Genomic DNA, 24,247 nt, shown 5'->3' with positions numbered 1-24,247 from the left:
TACCAAACAGAAATCATTTGCATCTCTACCAGTCACAAGTTACGTGAACTTCTCATAGACCGAGGCCTTTATTAATAATAAATAGCAAAATCAAGGGATGGTACATGCTTCCAGAAAACTAAATACCTTGAAAGGACAGGCAGTTGTCCTTTTGACTTTATCATTGTTGGATATTTTTTCTTTTCTTTTCTTTTTTAGAGAGAGAGAGCACATGCACAGTGAGGGGAGAGAGAGGGAGAGGAAGAATCTCAAGCAGACTCCACACTGAACATGGAGCCCGACGCGGGGCTTGATCTCACAACCCTGAGATCATGACCTGAGCTGAAACCAAGAGTTGGATGCTTAACCGACTGAGTCACTCAGGCGCCACCCCGCCTTTTTTTAGTAAGACACCTTTTTATAAGCGGTTCGCTGGATTAAACTTCTTTTTTTCTTTTAAAGTCTGATTGAGACTTCCGGAAAGCTCTCCCCCAAAGGCACACTGTTCCACCTTTATACCAGGACTCGGTTGCCTCACATCCTTAACAACTCTGGGTATACTTTCCTAACAATCAGTGAGATTAAATATCTTTTCACAGGTTGGTTAAACACTGAGGTTTATTTTATGGACTGTCTTTTAAAAATTTCCTATTATGTGCCCTCTTTTCTGCTGGGTTATTCATTGGTACAAGCTCTTTTTATACTTCAGATATTTACTAAGGTTGTATATCTTACCCCTCTTTGTTATGTGCCTGCAATTTTATGCCTGGAAATGCCCTGCCTCTGTATTGTTTCATTAACCCCTTCCGCGCTAATGTCTTAGAGTCTTGCATCTCTGTTTCTATCCCTTTTGCTGCCACCTACCCACACCTTTGTCCCCCCTCCTTCCCTCATGACTCACTCTAGCCAATGCTGGAACACTGGGCAGGGAGTGGCAGGGGTAAGGGATGCTCCCACCCCACTTTTACGGCCCTGTGCCCTATACTCCCTCATTCCCTAACTGAAAGGCTGGAGTCGGGGTGGTTAAGAGGGAGCTGCTCCTCCCCCTCTGGCCAGCAAGCCCAAAGAGGGCAGGGGTCTCCACAGCATGACTCTGGGATCTGGATGCCCAATGCTTTATTGTCCATGAGGAAGTCCCCACCCTAGGCCAAGGGTACCACCACTCTGAACTAGATTTCCCCTAGACGTGAATGTCACCTTAACAAACTTCTCTTCTTATGGCTTATCAGCCAAGAGTCCAAGGACTTGGGTATGTGTGTGAGAGACAGAGGAGAGACAGACAGAGACAGAGAGAAAGAGAGAGAGAAGGAGAGTCAGAGGGGTCACAGGCCTGTGTGGTGGAGGGGGTGGGGGCTTCTCCAAGGAGGATTGGAGACTGACTGCTTGGATTTTCACTGCTGAGCTGCCTTGGTTTCTCCATTTTCTCCAGATGATAGTTGCTCCCAAAAGACATACATTGAAGCAAATACCAGTTTATTGACTGGAGCACAATTGCCTTCCAACTCAGTAGTTCATCCCTCCATCCGTCCATCTTTCCATCCATCCGTCCGTCCATCCATCCGTCCACACGTATGTACATTCAATCATTCTCCCTTTTATCCATCATCAGACAAACATTTGTCAGCTCTCTCTCATGTCAGCACAGTGCTGGGCACCAGGAATATAAACGGAATGAGACCCAGCTCCTGCCTTCAAGAAACTCATGGTCTGGTTGGGGAAACACACAGGTAACTGCAAAGGGGCATGGAAGGGTTTGAGGAACCGTTTGGGTATGATGTCCTCCACTCAACACCTACTTACTGAGCTCCTGCTGTGTGCTAAGCACTGTGGTGGGCAGTTATGAACCCTGTCCTCATGAGCATGCAGTCTAGGGATCAAGGGGAGGAGGGGCTCATGTCTTCTGGAGCATGCCTCCAAGGTAGCCTCAAGGGCGAGGGAAGGATGAGGGAGGCACGCCGGCTCCCAACTGCCTCATCGTGGAAGTGACATACATTGCTTCCTCCACGATCCATTGGCCGGCATCGGTCATATGGCCCCAACCTGAGCTATTTAGCGAGCTCAAGTTTCCGCCACAGCAGCTAATGGTTTCTGCCCCTCCAAGTCAAGTCCGACAGGCCTGTCCTCATGGAATTTGCATACTGAAGCTAAGAATTCAAAGACAAAAGGTGGTAGGAGCTTGGTCATTCTGACAGCAGCGCCTGAGGACGCTGTGCATTGGGTCCTGTGCCCAGAGCCTCCTTGGGTCCTTCCCGAGGACGGTGTGTAATGCTTTTTTTTTTTTAATCCCTTGAGACTCAGTTTCTTCTCCATTTTTATTGCTTTTATCGCTTAAGTTATCAGGAATTGTCTTCTGTTGCTTGAAGCCAAAGACTTTAAGAGCTCTGTATCTCTGGCTCATCTGGGGCATACAATCTCACCTGGGGAGCTGCCCTCTAGCATTTCCTAGAGCATCGCTCTCTCTCAGTGGTCGTGTTTGTGTAGCGATTCAAATACCTATCACATTCTGTCCGCACTGTTTTATAAAACTTAGCGAACCTCAAAAACCAAGCCTACAATATGAGGCAGAGGTGGAAACCATTAGGTGAATTCCAAAGGGAGCCATTTTGGCCTTAATGGATGACTCTTGATTTGAGACAAGAAGAAAGAAGAACAGAAGGGAAGAATGTGTATGCAGTGTTGGAATTCCATCACTGAGGACTGAATCTGGAAGGCAACATAGGATTATTATGGCTCCGCTATTTTCTAATTCTCTGGAAATGGAACCTGCTTTATAATATGCAAGCTTTTTTGTCCAACTTTGGAACAAGTTTTTAGGAAAGCATATGTGGGTACTGCCCAGACAGTTGTCAACTTCCTTCTGCCCTGCTTCTGGTGGCCCCTTCTTAGTGGGTTGTTCATTGTTATAGCTGAGACCATAGGTCACTATCAACCTCTTGGGCAATTTTTCAACCCGCCAGGAGGGCCACCCCGCATCAGGCGACCATTACACTCAGCTGTGGTCAGTGGGATCAGCGGGTATCAGGGGATCCCCCCCATCATAATGTAATGCAAAAATGCAAAGCAACACAAAGTCATAAAACCCTTTAAGGGAGCTGTGGGTGTTTGAGCACTTTGAAGCTCGGTGTCTTCAAAACGTACGGTACGGTGGTGCTGTTCTTTGGGGTCTTTTGTTTCTCTGCTTTGTTTCTGTTGTTTTGTGGTGTGTGGGGTGAGTTCTGTGTGGTTTGGTTGTCCCAGGAGAGGCATATGGGGGGCCTGGTTTTATGGGGTCCAAAGGATGCCTCAGAGCACCCTGTTCTCCAGGGGATTTAGATGGATACGCTGTTTTCAATGAGCGGAGGGTCCAGGTAGGTGTAGGGCAGTGACAGCCTCCGGTTCCGCTCCCGGATATCCTTCGAGATCTGGGCCAGGCGGCTCTGGAAGGCGGTGATGCTCTGCTGAGGAGCCTCCTCCGTGAAGTGCTCCTCTGGGTAGGTGCCCAGGGGCCGCTGGGAACCAACCACAAGGTTGAGTGAAGGGGCTGCTCAGCAGCTGGGACCCACGTTAGCTGTCCACCCGGGGACCTGGAAGTAGCCTCCCTCTGAGCCTCAGCCCTATCCCTCCCTTTAGGCAATGAGGGTCACTGCAGGCAGCTCTTGGGGACTGAAAGCTCAAGTCAGAGCTTTCCAAGGGGAGTCCCCACCCCCAGCGTGATCCCCTTGCAGCTAGGGTGACTCTGCATGAACTCATTTGATCATTTGACCCTCCTGGTGAGATGTCCAACGTTCATGTGTCCCCCTGGGAAGGTTCAGTGGGGTGAAGAGACCCAGCGTCTTGAAGGCAGGGTGGGGTCTGTGCCAGAGAAGGGAAAGGACACCCCCTTGCACACCCTGGAGCTGGCCTGGCCTGGCCCCCAGCCCCACACTCACTTGGTCCCCAGGCTCCTTGCTCAGCAGCCAGAGGGCAATGATAATGTCACATGTGGCATTGACCGGCGGGAGGGTGGCTAGAAACCCCTCTGGCCTTGTCTGGCCTTTGGAGGTGGGGGGTGGCAGCTGCATGGTGGGAGGCAGGTTGGGCATCCAGACACAGAAGTCAAACTGAAAGCCAAGAAGGCAATGTTGAGTCCTAGGAGCCTGGCCCCCCTCTGTCCCCCCACCCCGGCACTGACCGTCCTCACCTGCCCGGCACTGACAGCGTAGTGCTTGGCTGAGCAGTTGAAAATGACCATGGTGACGTACTTGACCAGGGCTTCCCGGGTCTCCAGCGCGGAGGGCACACCTGCGGGGGGAGGGGGGCCAGGCATGCGGCTGCCAGGGTCCTCAGGACCCTGCTGCAGGGGACTGAGAGTGGGGCCCAAGGGCTGAGGTCCCCGTACCTGAGCTCTCCCTGCCCAGGAAGCCCTCTGAGAAGATCTCCCACACCCAGGCTTGGAGTTCATGGTCAGCATGCACCGATGCATCACTTGGGTAGTAGATGTTGATTATTTCGAAGACAAAGCTGCAAGGTGCACTGGGTTCAGTCCCGACTTTTGACCCTGACCCTCCCTCCCTGAGGAGCAACACGGCTCAGGGTCATTCATGTCCAGCCCCCCTCCTTGTCGGGAGCCTCCCTGGGCCCTCCCGCTCCTCCCCCATCTTCTTGCCTCCCCCACCCCCCGGCTCATTGGGGATGGCCACTTCACCTCTCCACTGCACCCCAGATCTGCAACCCGTCATCCCGGTAGTAGTAATTCGGGATGTCTTCGACTCCTCGGGCCTGGATATCCTCGGGCAGACACAGGACGGAATAGCTCAGCTGTTCCATGTTCCTCTGTATCAGCTCCGAGAAGCCTCCAACGCCAATGCTTGTGGACTGGGAGACAGAACTCCTGGGTGCCGGAGCGCTGGCCCCAGGCAGCGCTGGCGGGAGACACGGGGATGCTCCCATCGCCACCCTCCCTGAAGCAGACTTACCCTGTCCACCACCTGCCCCGGGGCGATGAGCAGCTCGCGGGCAAGAGTGTTGATATGCAGGGTGTATCGAGTGTGGGGGATCAACAGCTGTAAGGGTCGGAGAAGACACAGGTGGGTGAGGTCTGGGGCCAGAGAGGCACCAAGTCTTATAAATCACCCATGGAAAGAGATGACAGCGACAAGAGGACCAGCCGGGGACAGGGATCGGGGCCCCAGACCTCGTGCCAGGGGCTGGGCTTCCACCGGCATCCTGTGCTATGACCCGGGCCTGGCACCTTCCTCTCTCCGGGCAAATGAGGGGGCTGATCTGGAGCACTACGAGCCCCCCGGCTCTGGCATCCTGTGATTTACTAACCCGTGCGCAGGCAAAGCACCATGAAAAGCGGGGCCGGCAGAGCAAAATGGAACCATCCCCGCGGAGTACCAGGCCCTGGGAGCTGCCGAGGGTCAGAAACAATCAGCCTGGACTGGAGAGGATAGAAAAGGTCCTGCGTCTGGGACTCAGGAGCCTGCCTCAGTAAGAATCAGAGAATCCAAAGAGCCGTGGACCCTGCCCGCATGGGAGAAATTCCTGCCCTTCGGAGAAGAGATGCCCCAGGTCCCTGGGGGAAAGCAATCTGGGCCATCTGAAGGCTTAGCGGAGCCCAGGTTAGAGACGCGGGTCTCCGTCCCAGGGTTCCCTCGCCCCTGCTGCAAGCAACCTGCTGTTCCCTCAAAGCCAAGGGCACGCTCTGACATCTGCCTTAGATCTCGCCTAGGAACGGGGCTTCTGGACAGCGGCTGGCTGTCCCTCTGCTCTCTCCTAAGAAGTCCCAAGCAGCCCCCTTCCTCCCGCCAGGCCCCGCACCCCTCGCCCCGGCTTAGGGCCTGTGGGAAAGCAGGCTGCCGGGGAGGGCGTCCTGCAGCAGGATGGGGGCTCTGCACCTGGAGGGAGGGGGCCACGGCGCCCAGGCCGCTGAGCACGCCCGGGGTGCAGGGACACAGTGTGGGCACGTTGCCGAGCCACGGACCTTGAAGAGTGGATGGCAGTGAGGCAGCTGGCGCAGCGTGGCCAAGGCGAACACCTCAGGCAGCAGGTGCGCGTGCAACAGGTGCGTGACAGCCTCGTGGACGGAGAATTCGGCGTGCCGCACCCACGTCTTGGCCAGCAACCAGTCCCACTTGTTGTCGCCGGGCAGGAAGATGGGGCTGTCGGGTCCCGGGGTCTGGCTGAGCTGTGGGAGGAGCCGGTGCGGGGAGAGGTGGCCGTGGGGTGTCTGCGGGGCCCCTCCGTCAAACCCCTCCCTCCCCCTGCCCTGCCGCTGACCTGGATGGCGAGGGGCAGCAGCGGCCCTCCCCCGGGGCGCTGGAACAGCAGGGTCATCGGGGCCGCGGAGAACTGGGGCCTCCCATTCACGGCGTTGGTGCGGATGCCAGAGAGGATGCCATGATCCACCAGGAACAGGGAGCCCCTCTGCAGGAGGGAGAGGGGGAGCAGGGGCTGCCTCTAACGGATGCAGGGGCGGGGCGGGGAGAGGACTCAGGGCCGGGAAAGGCGTCTGCCCGGGAGAGGGCGCTGTTGGCGCGCAGCACAAGGAGGTCCTTAGGCACGAAGAAGGCGGGCCTCTCCAGCAGGGGACGGCCCCAAGGCACCGGGACGGCGGTGTGCAGGGCCTGGACCCCGAGCCCCTCACCTCCAGCTCAGCCTGCAGACTGGTCCCAGGGCCCAGCACGGGGGCCACCATGTCATCAGTGACGGGGAAGTTCTCTGGCAGGTGGCGACAGCGGTGGATCAGGACAGGGTTGAGGCCATTCAGGAACTGGGAGGCAAAGAAGGCGTCCTCCTGCCAGTGTTTAAACACGTACTCTGGGGGGGAGAGGGCAGCGGGGGGAGCGGGGGACCAGGTCATCTCAACATGGAAGCCCCCCACCCCGTCCCTGAGCTTCATGGTGGAGTTGCTTGCTCCTGGGTCCATCCTGAGCTCCCTTCGCTTCGCACTCTGTACCTTTCTCAGCCTGGGCTTCAGCCACTGCCTCTCACCAACCAGCAAATCCGAGCCCCCAGCCCACCCGTCCTCCCGTCTACCTGACATCCCAAGGCCAGGATTCAGCAGCCTCAAACACAGCACTGGGGGCTACGGCTCCGGGCCACCTCTCCCATCGCCTGGCGCCTGGGGACCTGCACCCCCATCCAGCTGGTTGCAGGCAGAGCTGGGGACCGCTCACATGAGCTCCCTCTCCTCCTCCTCCCATCAGTCCCCACTGATGCTCCATCCTGAGTAGCTCTGGCCCCACCTGTCCACCCCGTCTCTGCTGTCACTGCCCTGCTGAGGCCACCATCCTCTGCTGACCATGGCCAGGGCCTCATAACTGCTCCTCCTGCTTCCAGTCCCGCCTGCTAACACCCTGCCCCCCACAGGGCACATCTGGCTGTTCAGTCCTTGCCTGGCAGCCAGCCAAAGCTTCCCACTGCACTTGGGAAAAGCCCGAGTTCCCACCTTGGGCTCCCCAGCCCTGTGTGCCCCGGGGTCCCGTGCACCTCCCCCACTCTGTCTCTTATTTTCCCTCCCTTTGGCCAAGGTAGAGGTCTCTTCCCCCCAAGAAGGCCTCTGGTCCTTCCATCTTCAGGGCCTTCGCATTCACTGTCCCCTGAGCCAAAAACGCACTCTGCCCATTCTTGGTACTCTTAATACCTACTCAACTTCAAGGTCTCAAGAGACACGTCCCCTCCTGGGGACAGCTTTCCAGGACACACACATCCCCCCCCCCCCCCCACGGCCCAGACAAGGCAAGACCCCCTTTTATGTACTTTTGCTGGGGCCAATGAACAGGTTTCACAAGGGAAACTCAGTATTTTGATTTTGAGCCTATTGTCCACTCACCTGCTCAACTATGAGCCTGGTGGGGACAAAGACTGTGTCCACAGCCCTAACCTAGTGTCTGATGGGTCACTGCCCAGCAAATGTCTATTGGATTAGGGGCGTTAGAAGGTTAGGGATGCACCCAGTCTCCACCCTCTTTTGTATCTGTGGAGGAAGTAAGGTCTATCGAGGGACAGGGGCCTGCCCAGGGTCACACGGTGAATCAGTGCTTGGTTTTCTGAGGCTCTGGACAGCTAGGAGAGCTGAGGTCTCAGGGAAGAACTCAGGAGCTCCAGCCCGAGTTCCTCACCAGCGGCCGGGGTCTTGCAGAAGTTCAACATCCTTCTCATCTCGTTCAGACTCTTCCAGAGCCCCTTGCGGTCCAGCAGCCCCTTGAGTTTCAGCTCCGTAAACCTGTCAGGGGGTGTCAAGGGTGGGGAGGGGACAAGAGGCCCTGGGAGACCCTCCCCTGTCAGCTGGCCTTATCCTTCCTGGGCTCTCGAACCAGCCCCCAGGTCCCCAAGTAGCCACTGCCCCTGAGGTCATCACGGTCTCGTGGGAATTGGTGGTGGGCAGAGTCTGTGCCCTGGGTAGGACTGTGTGACCCACGTCCTTGACAGTGGGGGAGGGCAGAAGGTGGGAGCCCCAGGGCAGCTGAGGCCCAGGGTCGGGAGGGAGTGGGCATCCTTACGCAGAGCTGAATTTCAGGTAGAAGCAGGAATTCTTCATGACAGAGTATTTGATGTTGAGATCCAGATCTTTCACAGACTTCTCATCCAGACAGTGAGGCCAGCCTGGCCTGTAAGTCTTCCAGCTGGAGGGAGGAGCAGGAAGGTTGTCCACAAGAAGGCTCAGGGAACCCACCGACTGGGGCAAAGGGAGAGGTAGGGCCCTGGAAGCCCTCGTCAGAGCCAGCCCCCTTCTATGAGCGAGGGTATTCCCGAGCTCTGTCCCTGCCTCGTTCCCACAGCTGACTGGTCCTGGCCTGGGCACCTAACCAGAGCTAGGCCAATCAACGTCCTTTCTGGGGAATCAGACATCGGGTCCAAAATGGAGTCACTTGTGCTAACTCCCCTCTGCAATCCAAGGCTTCATGCCTAACCTATCTGCAAGGTCAGCCGCTCCCAGGAACGTGACCTTTAACCAGTCAACCTGGAATTACTGGGTCATCACCAGAGAGGTAACCTGCCTGATAGATCCCCACCTTTCCTCAAAGGAAGGTGATCTTGCCTGAAACAATCCGCTTTTTTGCTAGAAACTGCCTTTTTCCGCCCCGATCTGCCTAGAAAAGCCTATCATTTTGCACGGCTCCTCAGAACTCCTTCTCTGCTAGAGCGGACGCTGCCTGATTCGCAAATCATCGAATAAAGCCAACTTGATCTTCAAATGCACTCGGTTGATTATTATTTTTTTTTTTTTTAACAGGGTTGAGCCAGAAAGACTATCTGTCTGGATATCTGGACTACCACATGCAAACATAGGGACTGTGAGTTATGGCCACTTTCCACTGTAGGGACTGGGACCCAAAGAAAGCTGTCTACAGAGGGAGAAAGAGAAACGTGAAACAAGAGAAAGAGAGAAGCACCTAGGCCCCCAGAGACAGGGAGAGAATCACCTTGGTTTCTGGTCTCTGAGATCTGGCTACCCTCCCAGTACGTCTGTGGGTGTGTGTCCTTCTGACACACTCCCACCCTCCGCCCCCACCCCCAGTCTGCTCGCTGGCCTTTTTTTTTTTTCTTGCAACCACAAAATCCCTGACTCACACAGATGCATCTCACAAGGGAGTTCATGAAGGCTTCAGGAACCTTGGGCAGGCATCCCAAGGGGAGGCACTTTGACTTCCATAAGCTTGAGGGGGTGCAGAAATTTACTCTTCCCCAGGCCTCAGGCATCTTGATCAAGCAATCAATACAGCCTGAAGACTTTGGGTGCAATGGTAAAATCCTGTCCCCGGAAGCTGAGCACACCCCGCACCCCGCCCCAGGCCAGTCCTCCTCTTATTCATTCAGTCAGTCATTGCCCTTGGGCTGGAACTTTCGACTTCAAAGAACAAGTGGCAATTAAAGTACACTGCTCCTAGGTGGTGGCCCAACCCTGCTTCTCACACGGGAGTGTACAAACCCATTCACCCAGAGATCTTGGTGAAATGCAGGTTCTGATTTAGCAGGTCTGGCGTGGGTGGGCCCCAGAGCCCGCGAGCTCCCAGGTGATGCTGACACTGTGATCTGAGGCCACACTTCAAGGCCTGAGGGCCTAGACAGCTGGAGCCCATGTAGCTGAGAGACCTGGAGCAAAAGCCTGCAGCCCGGGCTTTGGGAGCAGCTGAGTTGGCCAGAACACGACCTTTTTGAAAACCTGCCCCTGAGCGCCCTGTGGTCCCTGGCTTTGTCCGCCTACCTGCAGCCCAAGCTCCCCTGCAGCCTCCACCCCTCACCAAGGCTGCCTCTGGGACCCGCCTGTCCCAGCTGAGCCTGGGGCAGAGGAAGAGCCCTCCTCCCACCTGCCCTGCAGGATGAGTTTCCTGGACTTGGAGGGGGGCGTGGATTTCTGGTTCGGCCCAGATTTCCAGGAGGATAAAACAAGTTGATGGATGAAAAAGGCCCAGGGCAAGCAAGACGCCTGCAGGGGTGAGGTATTCCCAGCCCTGGTTTTCCCACTCTCCGGGGCACCAGAATGCTCCGGAAGGCTGGTTCCAACAGAATTGCTGCCGGCACCCGCGGTATTCAGCAGGCCTGAGGGTGTCGGGGAATTTGCATTTCTAACGAGCCCCCGGATGCTGATGCTGTCCTCGGAGAGGACTGGCGGGGACTTCAGTCTGTGTCATCCCGGGGGAACCCAGGCTGCCCCACATCCCTTGGGCGACCCCCGCTCCCCCCCGCCCCCCACCAGCACCCCACAGTAGCCCCCTCCTCACTGGTACGAGTCCTGCCTGGCCTGCAGCTCTTCCTGGCGCTGTTGCCGGAGGATGGGGTGGTCGTCTGCCCAGGAGACCTTGGCTGTGAGCGCACAGGAGCGGGTGAGGAGGGCAGAGAAACACCCCCCCCCCAGCTGCTCTGCCCCCCGCCCTGGGTCCCCTGCTCCCACACCGGCTGCCCCCTCCTCCTCCCCAGAGGCCACACCAGCCCACCCCTCCACTCCCCTTGCCTTGCCCCCGCCCGGCTCACCGGCCCCCGCGCGCAGCGACAGGCTCCCCGCGCCCTCCAGCCACTGGTAGCAGGGGAAGCGTAGGGGGGCGCCCCGCGGCGGGGTGAGCTGGAACCAGCGGCAGAACCAGGCGTCCCGGGCCACGGCCCCGACCGGGACCGGCAGCAGCAGGGGCGCCTTGTGCACGCGCAGCAGCAGCACCGGGCCCACGTCCTGGGGGGACTCCAGCTGGAAGTCCTCCACCTGGAGGGGAGAGGCTTAGGATCCGAGGGGCCCGTCCCCTGCTCCCTCCTCCGCCTCCACCCCGGCCCGCAGGGCACTCACAGCGCCCGCGCTGAACTCCTTGCCCGGGTGGTCCAGGCGCAGTGGGGGGGTCTCTCCCCGGGTCCCCACGATGCTGACAGCTATTTTGTTCCACGTGCCAGCCCCGATGGCCTCCCCGGTGGACACTCTCACGCTGAGCTTGGCCATGGTGCCGGCCCAAGTCTGGCTGTCTGCTGGGCCGCTGAGACCTTTAAAGCTGGCGGCTCAGCTGGGGACACGCCCCGCCCCGCCCCGCCAGGCGCCGGTCCCGCGCGACGGATTGCTGTCCCCCATTCCGAGTGCGCACGGAGCCCCTTTACCCGGTAAGCAAACACACGCCCGGCCCAGGGCCGAGACGGGCGGGGCTGGGAGGCTCCGCAGTGCGGGGTGAGCAGGGACTGGGTGTCCTGAGGTTAGGGGACCCGGACCTTTCAGGGATGCAGGGCCAGAGAGAGAGTCAGGATCCAAGCGGGGGGCGGAGATACATTTGGGCCCCTCTTTGTTTCTTTGCCTTCTTAGCCTCTAAAAGCCTCTGCAGCCCCACCTCTCCACTTTCTACAGCTCTTCTTGGCCTGCGTTCATTATTTTATTGCTGCCAATAAATAATTTTGAGAACCAACCATGTGCCTCTTACTTCCTTAGGTACTGTGAAGACTGCCCAGGCAAGACCCAGTCTTTGCCCCCTTGGAGGTTAAAAATCAAGCGCGAGAGAAAATGCGTAAGCAAAGGAGGCAGGGATGCATCGGAGGAGAGAGGGAGAGATGTCAGGGAGGAGGTATGGGGTTCAGTTTGGGGGACTGACAGATTTGGGGGCTCTGGTCTGGAAATGCTCTCTGAGATGCCTAGTAGACATCCAAGCGGAGAAACCACGGCCGGGTCTAGAGCACAAGGCTGGGGTCCGTGCCCCTGAGCATCCTAGGCAGAGAATGTAGATAGAGAAGAGGGAATGGGCTGTGCCCTATTGGTTCTCTGCCATTTGGAAGTCATGGAACTCGGAGGCAGATCCAGGGAGGATCAGTCAGTGAGGTACAAGGAGGACCCAGAGGGGGTGTTTCATGAAAGCCAAGAGATTGGTCAAATCTGAGAGTTGCATCAGAGGAAGGCAGAAATGATTCCTGGGTCTGTCAACAAGGAGACCTCAGAGTCTGTGCCACGGGCTGCTGAGCGTGATTAAGGCAACCAGCCCGGTTCTGTGCCGCCAAGCTCTGGCAGGCACGTGGCCAAATCCCACGGTAGTGTCTGGGACCCCGCCCAGAGCCTTGCTGGTGGTATGGTGGGGGCCGTGTGACCTGGAATAGAATTCCAGCGGCGCACTCCCACATACTTTACCTCCACCCTCCTGGAATCCCACTAAAATACCAAGTTTAAGGCATAAACCTACAAGGACAGGAAAATGAGTATGGAAATGTCAGCAACTGATTTAACAGACAGGAGAAGGCAGAAGCCCAGAATTCCCACTTCAAAATCCCCCAAGGTCTTATGAATTGGGAGACAGGTGCTCTGAGAGTAGTAGAACACAGGCTGATGGGACAGAAGTTTTTATGAGACGCCATTAGGACCCCTCCTCCCCCCAGATACCCTCCCTTACCTCACACAGCCAGCAGGAGACCTTCCCCTTTCCCCCTCCCACAGATGTTTGGAGATTTCTTTTCTGGAGAGATTGACCTAAAGGGAGTCTGGACTTGGGGATACCAGTTAGAGCTGAGGGTGGGACACAACATTTAAAATTGGAGGATGGGGTGAAAGTCTACACACTGAGCAGTGGGGGCCCCAGCCCCTTTCGCTTGGTTGGGTCCAAGTCTGTTGGCAGCCACCATACTGTACCCCCAAACTCCACCCACCAGTCAAGACTGGAGGGCTTCTCTCTAGAGGAACTGACCAGCTCAAGTGTCATGTAGGGTCCTCCAATGAAATGGCCCTGTTCACACACCGTTCCCAGTCAGCGTTTGTTGACTCACTCTTAAAGATGAGTGGGTGGCCAAGGATCCCCAGAACTTCCTTGAAGGCTTATATCTAAAAGACAAGGATCAAAACAAGCAAGATTGAAGGAACAGACAAGGTGGGGAGCAGAAGAGAATTAAAAAAAAAAAATTGTAATCTGTATCCTCAGGGAGAGGAGAGCCTATGGCTATAAGAATATTGTTTCTGGGCAGAATGTTTGGATTTTATAAATCACCCATTCTTTTTTTTAATTTTTTTATTTTATTTTTTTAAAGATTTTATTCATTCATTTGAGACACAGAGATACAGAGAGAGAAAGCATGAGCAGGGAGAGAGGCAGAGGGAGAAGCAGGCTCCTCGTTGAGCCAGGAGCCCGATGTGGGGCTCGATCCCAGGACCCTGGGATCATGACCTGAGCTGAAGGCAGACGCTGAACCATCTGAGCCACCCAGGCGCCCGCATTCTTTTTTTTTAAATTGTGGTAAAATATATACAACCTAAAGTTTACCATTTTGACAGTTTTTGAGAGTGCGGTTCAGACAGCACATTCACAATGCATCACACTCAGATGGATTCACTGTGGTGTGCAACCATCCATCCCCACCGTCTCCAGAACTTTGTCGTCATTCCAAACCGAAACTCTCTATCTATTAAAAGACAAAGCAAAACCATTCTCCCCACCCCCAACCCCTGGTACCCTCTATTCTTCTTTCTGTCTCTGAATTTGACTACTCTAGGTACCTTATATAAGTGGAATCACACAATATTTGTCCTTTTGTGTCTTGCTTAGTCCATTTGGCATAATGCTCTCAAGTAAGTGCCGCACCCAACGTGGGGCTTGAACTCACGACCTCAAAATCAAGAGTCATGCGCTCCACCCACAGAGCCAGCCAGGCACCCCTTTATTCATTTTTCGGGGGGAGGCTATTGTGAATAATGCTGTTATGAACACTGGTATACAAATATGTTTGAATCCTGTTTAATTCTTTTGAGTATATACCTAGAAGCAGAATTGCTAGATTATATGGTAACTCTATGTTGAATTTTTTTGAGGAGCCACCACGCTGTTTTCCACAGGGGCTGCACCATTTTTCATTCCCACCCGCGCAATGCACAAGGGTTCTAATTTGCCCACATCCTTGTCAACACTTGTTCTTTCCTGTATATTTGATCATCGCCCTTTTCATGGATATGAAGTGGGATCTCATTGTGGTTTTGATCTGTATTTCCCTGATGACTAATGGTGTTGAACATGGTTTCATGTGCTTATTGGCCATTTGTATATTTTCTTTCTTTTTTTTTTTAAAGCAGTTTTTTTTTTTAATTTTTTTTTTTTAAGATTTTATTTATTTTTCAACGGAGAGAGAGAGACAGCCAGAGAGGGAACACAAGCAGGGGGAGTGGGAGAGGGAGAAGCAGGCTTCCCGCTGAGCAAGGAGCCCGATGTGGGACTGGATCTCAAGACCCTGGGATCATGACCTGAGCCGAAGGCAGACGCTTAACGACTGAGCCACCCAGGCGCCCCCATTTGTATATTTTCTTTCTCTTAAAAAATATATTTATTTAAGTAATCTCTGCACCCAACGTGGGGCTCGAACTCACAGCCCCAAGATCAAGAGTCAAATGATCTTCCAACTGAACCAGACAGGTGTCCCCATTTCTATATTTCCTGTAGAGCATTGTCTATTAATGTTCTTTACCCAAACCATCATGATTATGATCCATTGTCAGGTCAAGTTTTCCGTTTATCATGTAACTCACATGCAAGAACAACACATTTCTAAATATATTCAACATTTTTTTTATTTGTAGGTCATTCTTGTGGCATAAATCAATATTGCCCGTATGTATGTGCCCGGCACAGTGAGGCTAAGAAAAGGTAGCGATGCTTTCCTGTTTTCCCACCCTAAAATGCATCTTTGGATTCCCTTTCTCTGCTATTTTCCGCTTCCTTTTCCCTTCTATAAATTTAAGTGAGTCTATTTTAAAGGCAACTTTGTGTCCCTACTGTAAATTGAAAATCAGTTTCAGTTCCCATGAGAGAAGATCACAGGAGACATGAGTGCTATGAGAAGGGTTACTCAACTCTGGGTGCGTTCTGTTTGCCGGCAGCTGGTTCCTTGTTCCCGGGAGAGTTATTCACAAGGTACTGTGCTAGGAGGATGTTAAAGCGACAGCACACCGAATTGGCACTCTCTTCCTGATGTCGTGAGGATTGGCTTGTGATCCAGTGTGACCCTGCACCTCCTGGGCTCTGGCCTGGAGCACGGTTGCTCAAGACATGCCCAGTAGCCCACATGCATCGCGGTGCTTATTTAAAAAGCCACTTCCCCAGGCCTACCGACCTCACCCCAGGGAGGCAGTCTCCAGAGACTGGACTTGGGGGATGTACATTTTCAATAGGCAGGCCTGGCCATTCTTCTTCAGAGCTACTGCCCTTGAGCATTTCAATATTTACCTCTGTTCTGACAGGGTCTTCTGGGAGGTGTCATCGGACCCTTCCAGATACAGAGGAAGAAATCAGAGCCCTGACGCGGAAGGAACTTACTCGAGGCTTAAAAAATGTCAATCAGATCAAGTACGCCCCTGCTTTGAATTCCTGAATGCCCTGGCTCCTCCCTATCTTCCTCCTCCCTCCCTCCCTCCCCCTCTCCCTTCCTTCCTTCTTTCCCGCCTCCTCCTTTTCTTTCTTTTAAATTCTAAAATTTTGATCAAAGCTATAGATGCACAGGATTGAAAGATTTTTTTTAAAGTTGTTTATTAGAGAGCATGAGAGAGATCACGAGCAAAGGGGTGAGGAAGAAGCAGACTCCGATGCAGCACCCTGGGATCATGACCTGAGCTGGAGGCAGATGCTTAACCAACTGAGCCACCCAGGAGCCCTAGATGCCCATGATTTAAAGAGACAAATAGTTCTGGAAGTGTCTCACCAGTAACAGCTGTGCCCGGCACCACTACTGCTGTTTTCCACACATTAAAGACAATAACTTTCCTCTCTTTTGGTTGATAATCTTGAAATGAAAACCTGCAAACCTTTCTCATCTCACCTTCAGATAGAATTTCAGTAGGGCTGTAGCAAAACCCAGCACTCAGTATTTACACGATTTGACTATGTGCGTGCTATTCATAGGGGAGCTTTAGAGTGAGCTGTAAGTATTTTTTTCCTTGCCTGCAAAACCATCTGTGGCTTCTCTGGGTAATAATTATCAATTTGTTATTATTTGGATTGATTTTTAGATACTTGTATTAACTTCACTGCTTGTCTGGATCCCCTCAGCATGCTCGGGCACATCAAATACTCCCAGGCTGTCTCCACCTTGCGATGCCCTCCAGACCCCTACTTAGCTGGGCTCTCCTGGGCTCTTGCGTCCCCACCACCCCTCAGGGATTCTTCCCCCCTCTGCTGTGCTAGCGCTCCAGTCTCCTGTACCCCATGCTTTCCTCTTTCTCGGCTTATTTCATTTCCATGGAGCATGCCCTTTAATAGCTGGCTACTTCAGAAAGTGTACAGGGAAGGGACGAGAAGCTTTCAAGACCTCACCTGTCTGGGAACGCCTACAATCTGTCTGTACATCTGAGTGATAACTTGGAAGTGATTTTTGTTCAGAGTTTGGAGAGCATTGCTTCATGGGAAGTGTTGCTATAAAGAAGCCTAAAGCCATTTGGATTCCTGGCTCTTTTTGTATGACCTGATGTCCCCTCCAGAAGCTTTTAGGATCTTTCCTTTGCCCCCCCTGGGCTCTGTAACTTCACAAGGGCGCACCGCCATCATTTTTTCATTGTTCAGCCTTCTTAGGAGGACTTCCCAATTTTGAAACGCGTGTCCTTCACTACGGGATTATTTCATGATTACTCTCTTCTCTTCATTTCATCTACTGTCTCATTTTTGAACTCCGATGAGATGATTTAGACGTGGGGTCTCCTGGACTGGTTCTCCAATTTCTTTTACTTCCCTCTTTTCCATCACGTTGCCCTTGGTCAATTTCCTCAACATTCTCTCCTAATCTATTGAGTTTTTTTTTAATTTCTCCTATCATATTTTTAATTTCAAGAGCTGTTTTTTTGTTCCGCACATATGTTTCTTTTTTCTTTCTTTCTTTTTTTTTTTTTTAAGATTTTATGAGAGACACAGCGAGAGAGGGAACACAAGCAGGGGGAGTGGGAGAGGGAGAAGCAAGCTTCCTGCTGAGCAGGGAGCCCGATGCGGCACTCGATGCGGGGCTCAATGCAGGACTCAATATGGGGCTCGATCCCAGGACCCTGGGATCATGACCTGAGCTGAAGGCAGACACTTAATGACTGAGCCACCCAGGCGCCCCCACATATATGTTTCTTAATAGCGCCCTGTTCATGTTTCGTGGGTGCAACGTTTCATTTCCCTGAGGTTATTAATGCTGGGGTTTGTTCCTGCTACTTGTGGGATAGGCTTCAATCTATCTAGGTTATCTGTTGCATAACAAACTGCCTCAAATCACAGTTTAAAATACGAAGAATTGTTTATTTTCTGATGATTTTGCAATTTGGCCAAGGCTCCCCGTAGCATCAGCTGGAGTCCCTCTCCAGGATACATTCGCCTGGGGGACGCACCGTAGCTGGGACATCCAAAGTGGCCGTGTTCACGTGTCTGTGGCTGGGGGGCTGCCTGGGTGTCTCTGTCACATGGTCTCTCACCATTCAGTAATCCTGCCTAGCTTTGTTATAGAGTGCCTGGACCCCGAGAAGCAGAAGCCCAAAGCTGTAATTCCCTGGCGTCTGAAGGCTTGGGACAAGAGCTGTGAAGTGCTGACACATTCCATTGACCGGCTCAGAGTTAACGTGGGAGGGAAAATGGACTCTTGACAGAAGAGCAAGGAATCTTTGAACACGTTTCATCAAAAAAAAAAAAAAAATCCCTCTGCTGCCATTTTACTGGAGCTTGGGAAGGGGGCAAATGTCAGTGTTCATGTTGCACCTAGTTTTATCCAGAATAACTTAAAACGCCCTCTCTAATTTCCCCACTGATTCCATTCCTCGACCCCTTCTATGATCTTTCGCTGTTTCCTGTGTGCTTCTGCCCACGCAGGGTGTACCTTGAAAGGGGCAACGGTTGCGTTCTCTGGGCTGTGGGGACTTTCATGAAGGTAGAGCCGTAACAAAGAGACGTGGGCCCTTATAAAAGGTCTACATTCATCTTTATTTTATTTTTTGCGTTTGCCTTATTGGTTTTTTTCAAACTTGCAAAATTCTAAAAAGTAGTGAACTGAAGGTAGGCAATTAGAAACAGTGAGGGTAGAATATTTTTTAAGAAGTTTTGCAGTGAAGGTGGGCAGAGGCATGGGGCAATAAAGGCGCATCTGAGACCGAAGGAGAGCTTCTTGCAAGATCGAGATGAGCAATTCTTCTCACAGCGATTCGCACTCCTGGCTTCACGTTGGAACTACCAGGGACACTCGAAAAAGCAACGTTCTGGTCTCTCTCCGGGGTCTGGGTGTTAGACCCACGTATTAGCAAATTTTTTTACAGCTTCCCAGGTGATTCTAATGCGAAGGCATGGCTGAGAACCACAGCCCCTGAAGCGTGTTTAAGTTGTTGAGAATGAGAAAGGAAGCTGATGCAGGAGGAAGTGCTAGTCTCAGAAGTAAAATCCTAAGAAAGCGAAAGGGTAGGGCCCAGAGCCCAACAAGGACGCAACAGGCAGGACCAGTACAAATTCAAGCAATAGGGCAATTCCAACTCAGATCGACTTTAGCAACATAGGTGACTATTGTAACTGAAGTATCCAGAGGTGGAGCAGGACACAATGAATTACCCATCTACTCTCCCTTCTACCTTCCTTCTAGAACTCAAGTTTGGCTAAGGGTAGGAAGGTGGCCAGCCCCAGTGCCGAACTGTGTCATGCCAAATGTGACCATTTTATGCTTCCTCCACCTTGGGGTTGTAATATGGCTGCTCCAGATGTGACTAAGACCTCATGTCTTTCCTCTCTTCTCTCTGCCCTCTGCAGCGTTGGCTCCATAGAGTGTGGCTGTGATGGGGGCAGTTCCAGACCTTGCATCCTCACACCATGCCAACCAGGAGAACAGAGGTAGCCCCTGAGAAGGAGGGCTGACCTTTCCCTTTTCCAAAATTCTGTCAAATGTCCTCTCACCTCCTCATTTCTCGTTGCTCTACTTGGCTTACACTAGGATCCCTGAACCACCAACCAATGTAGCCAAGAGGATGGAACCCGCAAGTCAACCAAAGGTGTATCCCAAGGTGAGTCCCGCTCAACTATACTCAACTGCACAAACTACATGGCTGAACGTGAGAATGGGTGGCTTCATAAGGGAAACACGAAGGGCTGGTACCAGGAGGAAGAGAAACAAAGGTTGGGCAACCAAGCAGACTGACAACAGGGCAGACACACCTTCTATTGTAGCAGACGGGGGGTTGGTTGGGAACAGTTGCAGGAGGGTCTCTTGTCTGGGGAGAGGATGATGTGGGAATTCCTTTCTGGTTATTTTACTTTGTCACTGAGACGTGGGCCAAGTCTTCAGCTGGGAGGGATCTGGGAACTTCTGTGTGTTGGGTCCCGCACTGGGGCTGGGAGTGAAAGGCTAGCAGGACAAGTCCTTGTTCTCTAGGAGCTCCTGATTTGGTGGGAAAACTGCAGGGTCCAAGGGAGTATAAAGGACAGTGTGTGGATGGCAGCACCCATACCCCCTTTTCTGGTACAACCCCCTTGTTTTCCTGTAGAGAATAGCCCCTCCCCATTCTCAGTCCAAATAGATACAGTGGAGCTGACTTCACCCTCTGGCTTCAGGGGCAGCCACATGATCCAGTTCTCCCCAGACAGATTTGGGAAGAGTTTGGGAATCGATTCAGGGTTGAATAGGTGGCTTTGTCCAGGCCAGTAAGAATCAGCCCTAGGACTTTCTCTTGTTGAAATTTTTTTTTTTTTTTAAAGATTTTATTTATTTATTTGAGAGAGAGAGAGTAGGGGGAGGGGCAGAGTAAGAGGGAGAGAGTCTCAAGCAGACTCCACACTGAGTGCAGAGCCCAATGTGGGGCTCAATCCCAGGACCCCAAGATCATGACCTGAGCTGAAGGCAAATGCTTAACTGACTGAGCCACCGTAGGTGCCCCTCTTTTTAGTTTTTTGGTTTTTTTAAAAGCACTTTCTTTTCCTAGAGTTGTGAAGTTGATAGGATATAAGTAAGTCTTGAAGCTGCTGCTGGCCATTTCTGTAACCATTTTGGGAGGGCCCACCTGAGAATGAAGACAACAGAGGAAATCGTACCTGAGGATTTTATAGCGACACCTCATGTGAGCACCCAGATACAGCCATGCCTGTAGTGAGATGTAATACTCATGGACTCCTGAACTCTTTCAATCAGAAGAATCCTGATTAGAGCAGAGGTCCATCTCAGACATGAGAGTGGGGCGTATCAGAGAAAGCTTCCTTCAGGTAAGAAGGCTTGCACTGCAATTTGTAGGATGAGCAAGACTTAGATGGAGAAGAGAAGAGTGCTCTAGCCCACCTGCCACCACACCTGTGTATTTGATTCCTAAACTGAGAGCACCAGATGCCTCCCATTAATGCTCACATCATCCACTTCCTGTCACTCATCCCCCTGAATGGGTCTCTTAAACAGTCATTCTTGTCATGTATCCATGCAACAAGTATATATGAGTCTAGACCAGGTGAAGCACTAAGTTGGATGTTGTATGGAAGGGGAAGGGTGTGTGACAAGGTTAGAGGACAGACATGGTGGACACTCAACCCCTTCCCATTTCATGCCCACGGCAGACCTTGCCAATCAATCCATGTATTTTTCTTCTTGAGCCCAGAAGTAGCCTGTGAATCTTTGTCATTGCAGCACTCAAGACAGGCACAACCAACTGACTGGAGTTGGCATTTATGATGAAACCTATTATCATCCTCAAGGTAGGGTGTGGTCCAAGGCAACATGGATCCAGAAGAGAAGGGAGATGGGACCAAAGCACTCTAGAGACCAGGGAGATTTTAAGTAACAGACACCCATGAGAGAGAACTTGAGTAAAAAGGAGAATTTATTATAAGGACACAAGGATGGAGATACAGCTGAGCCTCAGGGACAGCCTAGAGGCAGAGACTGGAGCATTGTAGGAACTCAGGGAATTCTCTCTCTAACTCTCTTCTCCCTTGACCCATTCTTTCTCCTTCCCAGTCCACCTGGCAGAGGGAGCTGCCACACCATTCATGGATAGATTTAGAGGGTCTTGGTTCAAATTTCAAGTTCCCCGGCAAAGGGTTCTCATTGACCCAGTGTGGGACAAGGATCCACCCTTGGCCCAATTTCCTCTGTCCAGGAAGAAGGGGTCAGACAAGATGCCAGGCTGGCTGTGTGTCCAGCCATGTTGGTGGTGATAATGAGTGGTGGGGGTAGTGCAGATTTTTTTAAGAAGTATGTGAGGAAGTCTTTTCTGGGCAATAGAAAACCCCGAACAATAAGTATCCCCTATATAATACAAGGAGGTCTTCTTGTAGGAGGTGAGTTTTAACCTAGTCATGAAAAAACAGTACAGTTTTAATTAGCAGAGCTGAATGAGCAGGATATTGTAAACTCAAACTAGCTTGATAAAATAGGGGAATATATCAGCTTATGTAACTGGAAAGTTCAGCAGTTACTGGCTTCGGGCTTGGATGGATCCAAGTGCCCACAACGTGTGTCTGGAATTGTTCTCCCTCACTATTTCATTTCTGCTTTCTTCTGTGTTGAACTGTACTGATTGTATTCTCAGATAGACTCTTCCCAAGTGGTGGCAGAGATGGTTTGCAGCAGCTGTGGGCTTCCGTCCTGCCAGCTTGCCAACCCCAGCACAAAGACCAGTGCGGTGTCTCCCTGTTACTACCTCTAACAAAGGTCCTAGGGCTGACCCTCATTGAACCCGCCTTGGTCACAGACTCCGCGAGGCGGGGGCAGGAGTTAGCTCCACACAAACGACATGGGTTGAGGGTGGAGATAGGTGGATCCCCAAAGGAAAATCAGACGTGGCTACTAGAAAAAGTAGGCAAAAACAACATCTGTCTACTTGGCCTTTTCTGGGCAGAGTCCCTCTCAGAAACCACCTGTTGGTGAGTTGCTGACCTGAGGTCTTTCTTTTTTTTTTTTTTTTTTAAGATTTTATTTATTTATTTGACAGAGATAGACAGAGCCAGAGAGCACAAGCAGAGGGAGTGGCAGAGGCAGAGGGAGAAGCAGGCTCTGCACTTGAGCAGGGAGCCCGATGTGGGACTTGATCCCAGGACCCTGGGATCATGACCTGAGCCGAAGGCAGACGCTTAACCACCTGAGCCACCCAGGCGCCCTGACCTGAGGTCTTTCAAAGCTCTTGGCAAAGGTTTAGAGGACTTCCTAAATGGAGAGGTGTACTCTGGTTATCCATGACCACAAAAGTAAGCACACCAAACATAGTGGCTTACAACAGGCATTTGGTACCCCATGGTTTTGCAGGACAGGAGCCTGGGCAGGGCTCTGCTGGGTGATTCTTCTGTTTCATATGGCACTGACAAAGATGCTGGGTCGTATTCAGGGTAGATGGGTTGGAACACAGGCTAAAGAGGACTTTATTCCTGCATCCGACAACTTGAAGTGGGTGGCTCCGAGGCTGTACCCAGCTGGGGTAGTCAACGGGTGCAGTCTCACATGGCCTCTTCAGCATGGTGACTTCTTAACACTGAGGCTTAGGGTCGCAGAGGGTCCAGGACGCTCTGACAGAAGGTGAGAAGCTTCTTATGATAATCTTGCCTCAAAGTCCCTGAATGTCCCTTCTGACATTCCATTGGTCAAGCAAGTCACTAGGGCCAGGGGAGCTTCCAGGGGAGGAGAATGAGACCCTTCCTTTCAGTGGGAGGGGCGCAAACAAGGTCATATGTATCTCCCCAAATCCTCACAACTCATGACGCAGGGAGGGAATGACGGAAAATGGGGGTTGATTGGGGAGAATCTGCCGATTATCCGCGCTGCCTATGGGAGAGTGGCTCTGGTCGGCAGGTTCTCCGAGGTGGGAGTAGAGGCCTGTGCAGCTGCTGCAGACAGCTGGGTTGAGTGGAGGGCGCTTGCTCACAGGGGCTCAGGTGAAAGAGGCCGGAGGAGCTTAGGGCCCCCGGTCCCTCGGAATCCGGGCCAGTCTGGGGGGTCTCGACCTCCTTCCTGGAGGCACAGCTGTCTCTGTGACTCCACTCCTCATTCCTCTCTCTTTTCCTGCCTCTTATCTTTTGTGTACCACGACCCCATATTGACCTGATTCTACCCCCTCCCCCCTTCTCCCCTTCTCCCCTCGTCCTTCTAACTTCAGCCCTGTCGCCGAGCACCTCCATTCACTCCGCACATCCCTGTTCCTGTTTCCAAGAGGGAGAATCCAATTGGCCCAATTCCTCTTTTTGTACCAGGGTGCCTCATTAGTTACCCATCAACCAATGGCGTGGCTGGGCTTGAGTCAGGTGGTGATGCCTGATCCAATCAGCTGGGGCTGGACGAGGAGGGCCACGCCCCCCCCCCCCCCACACAGGTGGCTGGCCCATGGCTGCCCTTCCGCAGGGGCTGTGCTTGCAGCCATTTCCCTGGGGTGACCCTGGGTGTGGGCTTGGAGGGCATGCAACTGCCACGTCTAGCCCGGAGGTGCTGACACAACCTGGAGAAGGGGTTCCCTTGCTCTGGTTCCACCGTCAGCTCCTCGCTGCTGTGCGAGGGGGCTGACGGCCACCACTGCTGGTGGGCAGGTGGTGGAAGAGGTTGAGTGTGACGGAGGCCGAAGGAGAACTACTGTCTCGCCAACAGCTGCAGTCCTCCTGCCAGCCCTCCTTGTACCAGATGCCCTGGTTGAGCTCCGTCCCCCTTCCTGGCCCCTGCGGTGGGACTGCCGGGCCACACGAGAGCAAATAGCCGTGCATCATGGGCCTCCGCACCTGTCAGGACTCTGGGTGAAAGGCCGGTGGCCCTCAGCTCTCTGGTGGTTGCTTTACGCGTTTTCCGAACTGACAAATCCAAGTCATCCGAAATCCCAATCTGCTCTGGCTGGTGTGGGGAGGAAGTGGCCCTAACCTCCAGCAGAACCTGAACTGGCCCCCAGCACTGCCTCTGGCCCAACCCTACTTCCCACCAG

General features: G+C 52.9%; 1 protein-coding gene across 1 annotated transcript; it reads right to left on the bottom strand.

Annotated features, from left to right (window-relative positions):
• Positions 1–1,435: 1,435 nt before the first annotated feature.
• ALOX15B (arachidonate 15-lipoxygenase type B) lies at positions 1,436–11,368 on the bottom strand. The gene is made up of 14 exons (XM_036094518.2): positions 11,222–11,368; positions 10,918–11,140; positions 10,668–10,749; positions 8,445–8,567; positions 8,064–8,167; positions 6,587–6,759; positions 6,220–6,366; positions 5,924–6,127; positions 4,914–5,000; positions 4,643–4,812; positions 4,337–4,458; positions 4,139–4,239; positions 3,888–4,058; positions 1,436–3,467 (listed from the first exon to the last, which is right to left on the bottom strand). The coding sequence occupies exons 1-14, from the start codon at positions 11,366–11,368 to the stop codon at positions 3,288–3,290; spliced, it is 2,034 nt and encodes a 677-aa protein (XP_035950411.1). The 3' UTR covers positions 1,436–3,287.
• Positions 11,369–24,247: the final 12,879 nt, after the last annotated feature.

Source organism: Halichoerus grypus, chromosome 2, assembly GCF_964656455.1.
Source record: "Halichoerus grypus chromosome 2, mHalGry1.hap1.1, whole genome shotgun sequence".
In the NCBI taxonomy this organism is placed as follows: Eukaryota; Metazoa; Chordata; class Mammalia; order Carnivora; family Phocidae; genus Halichoerus; species Halichoerus grypus.
The sequence above is the reverse complement of the archived record's forward strand: the minus strand, read 5'-3'. Positions and strand labels throughout refer to the sequence as shown.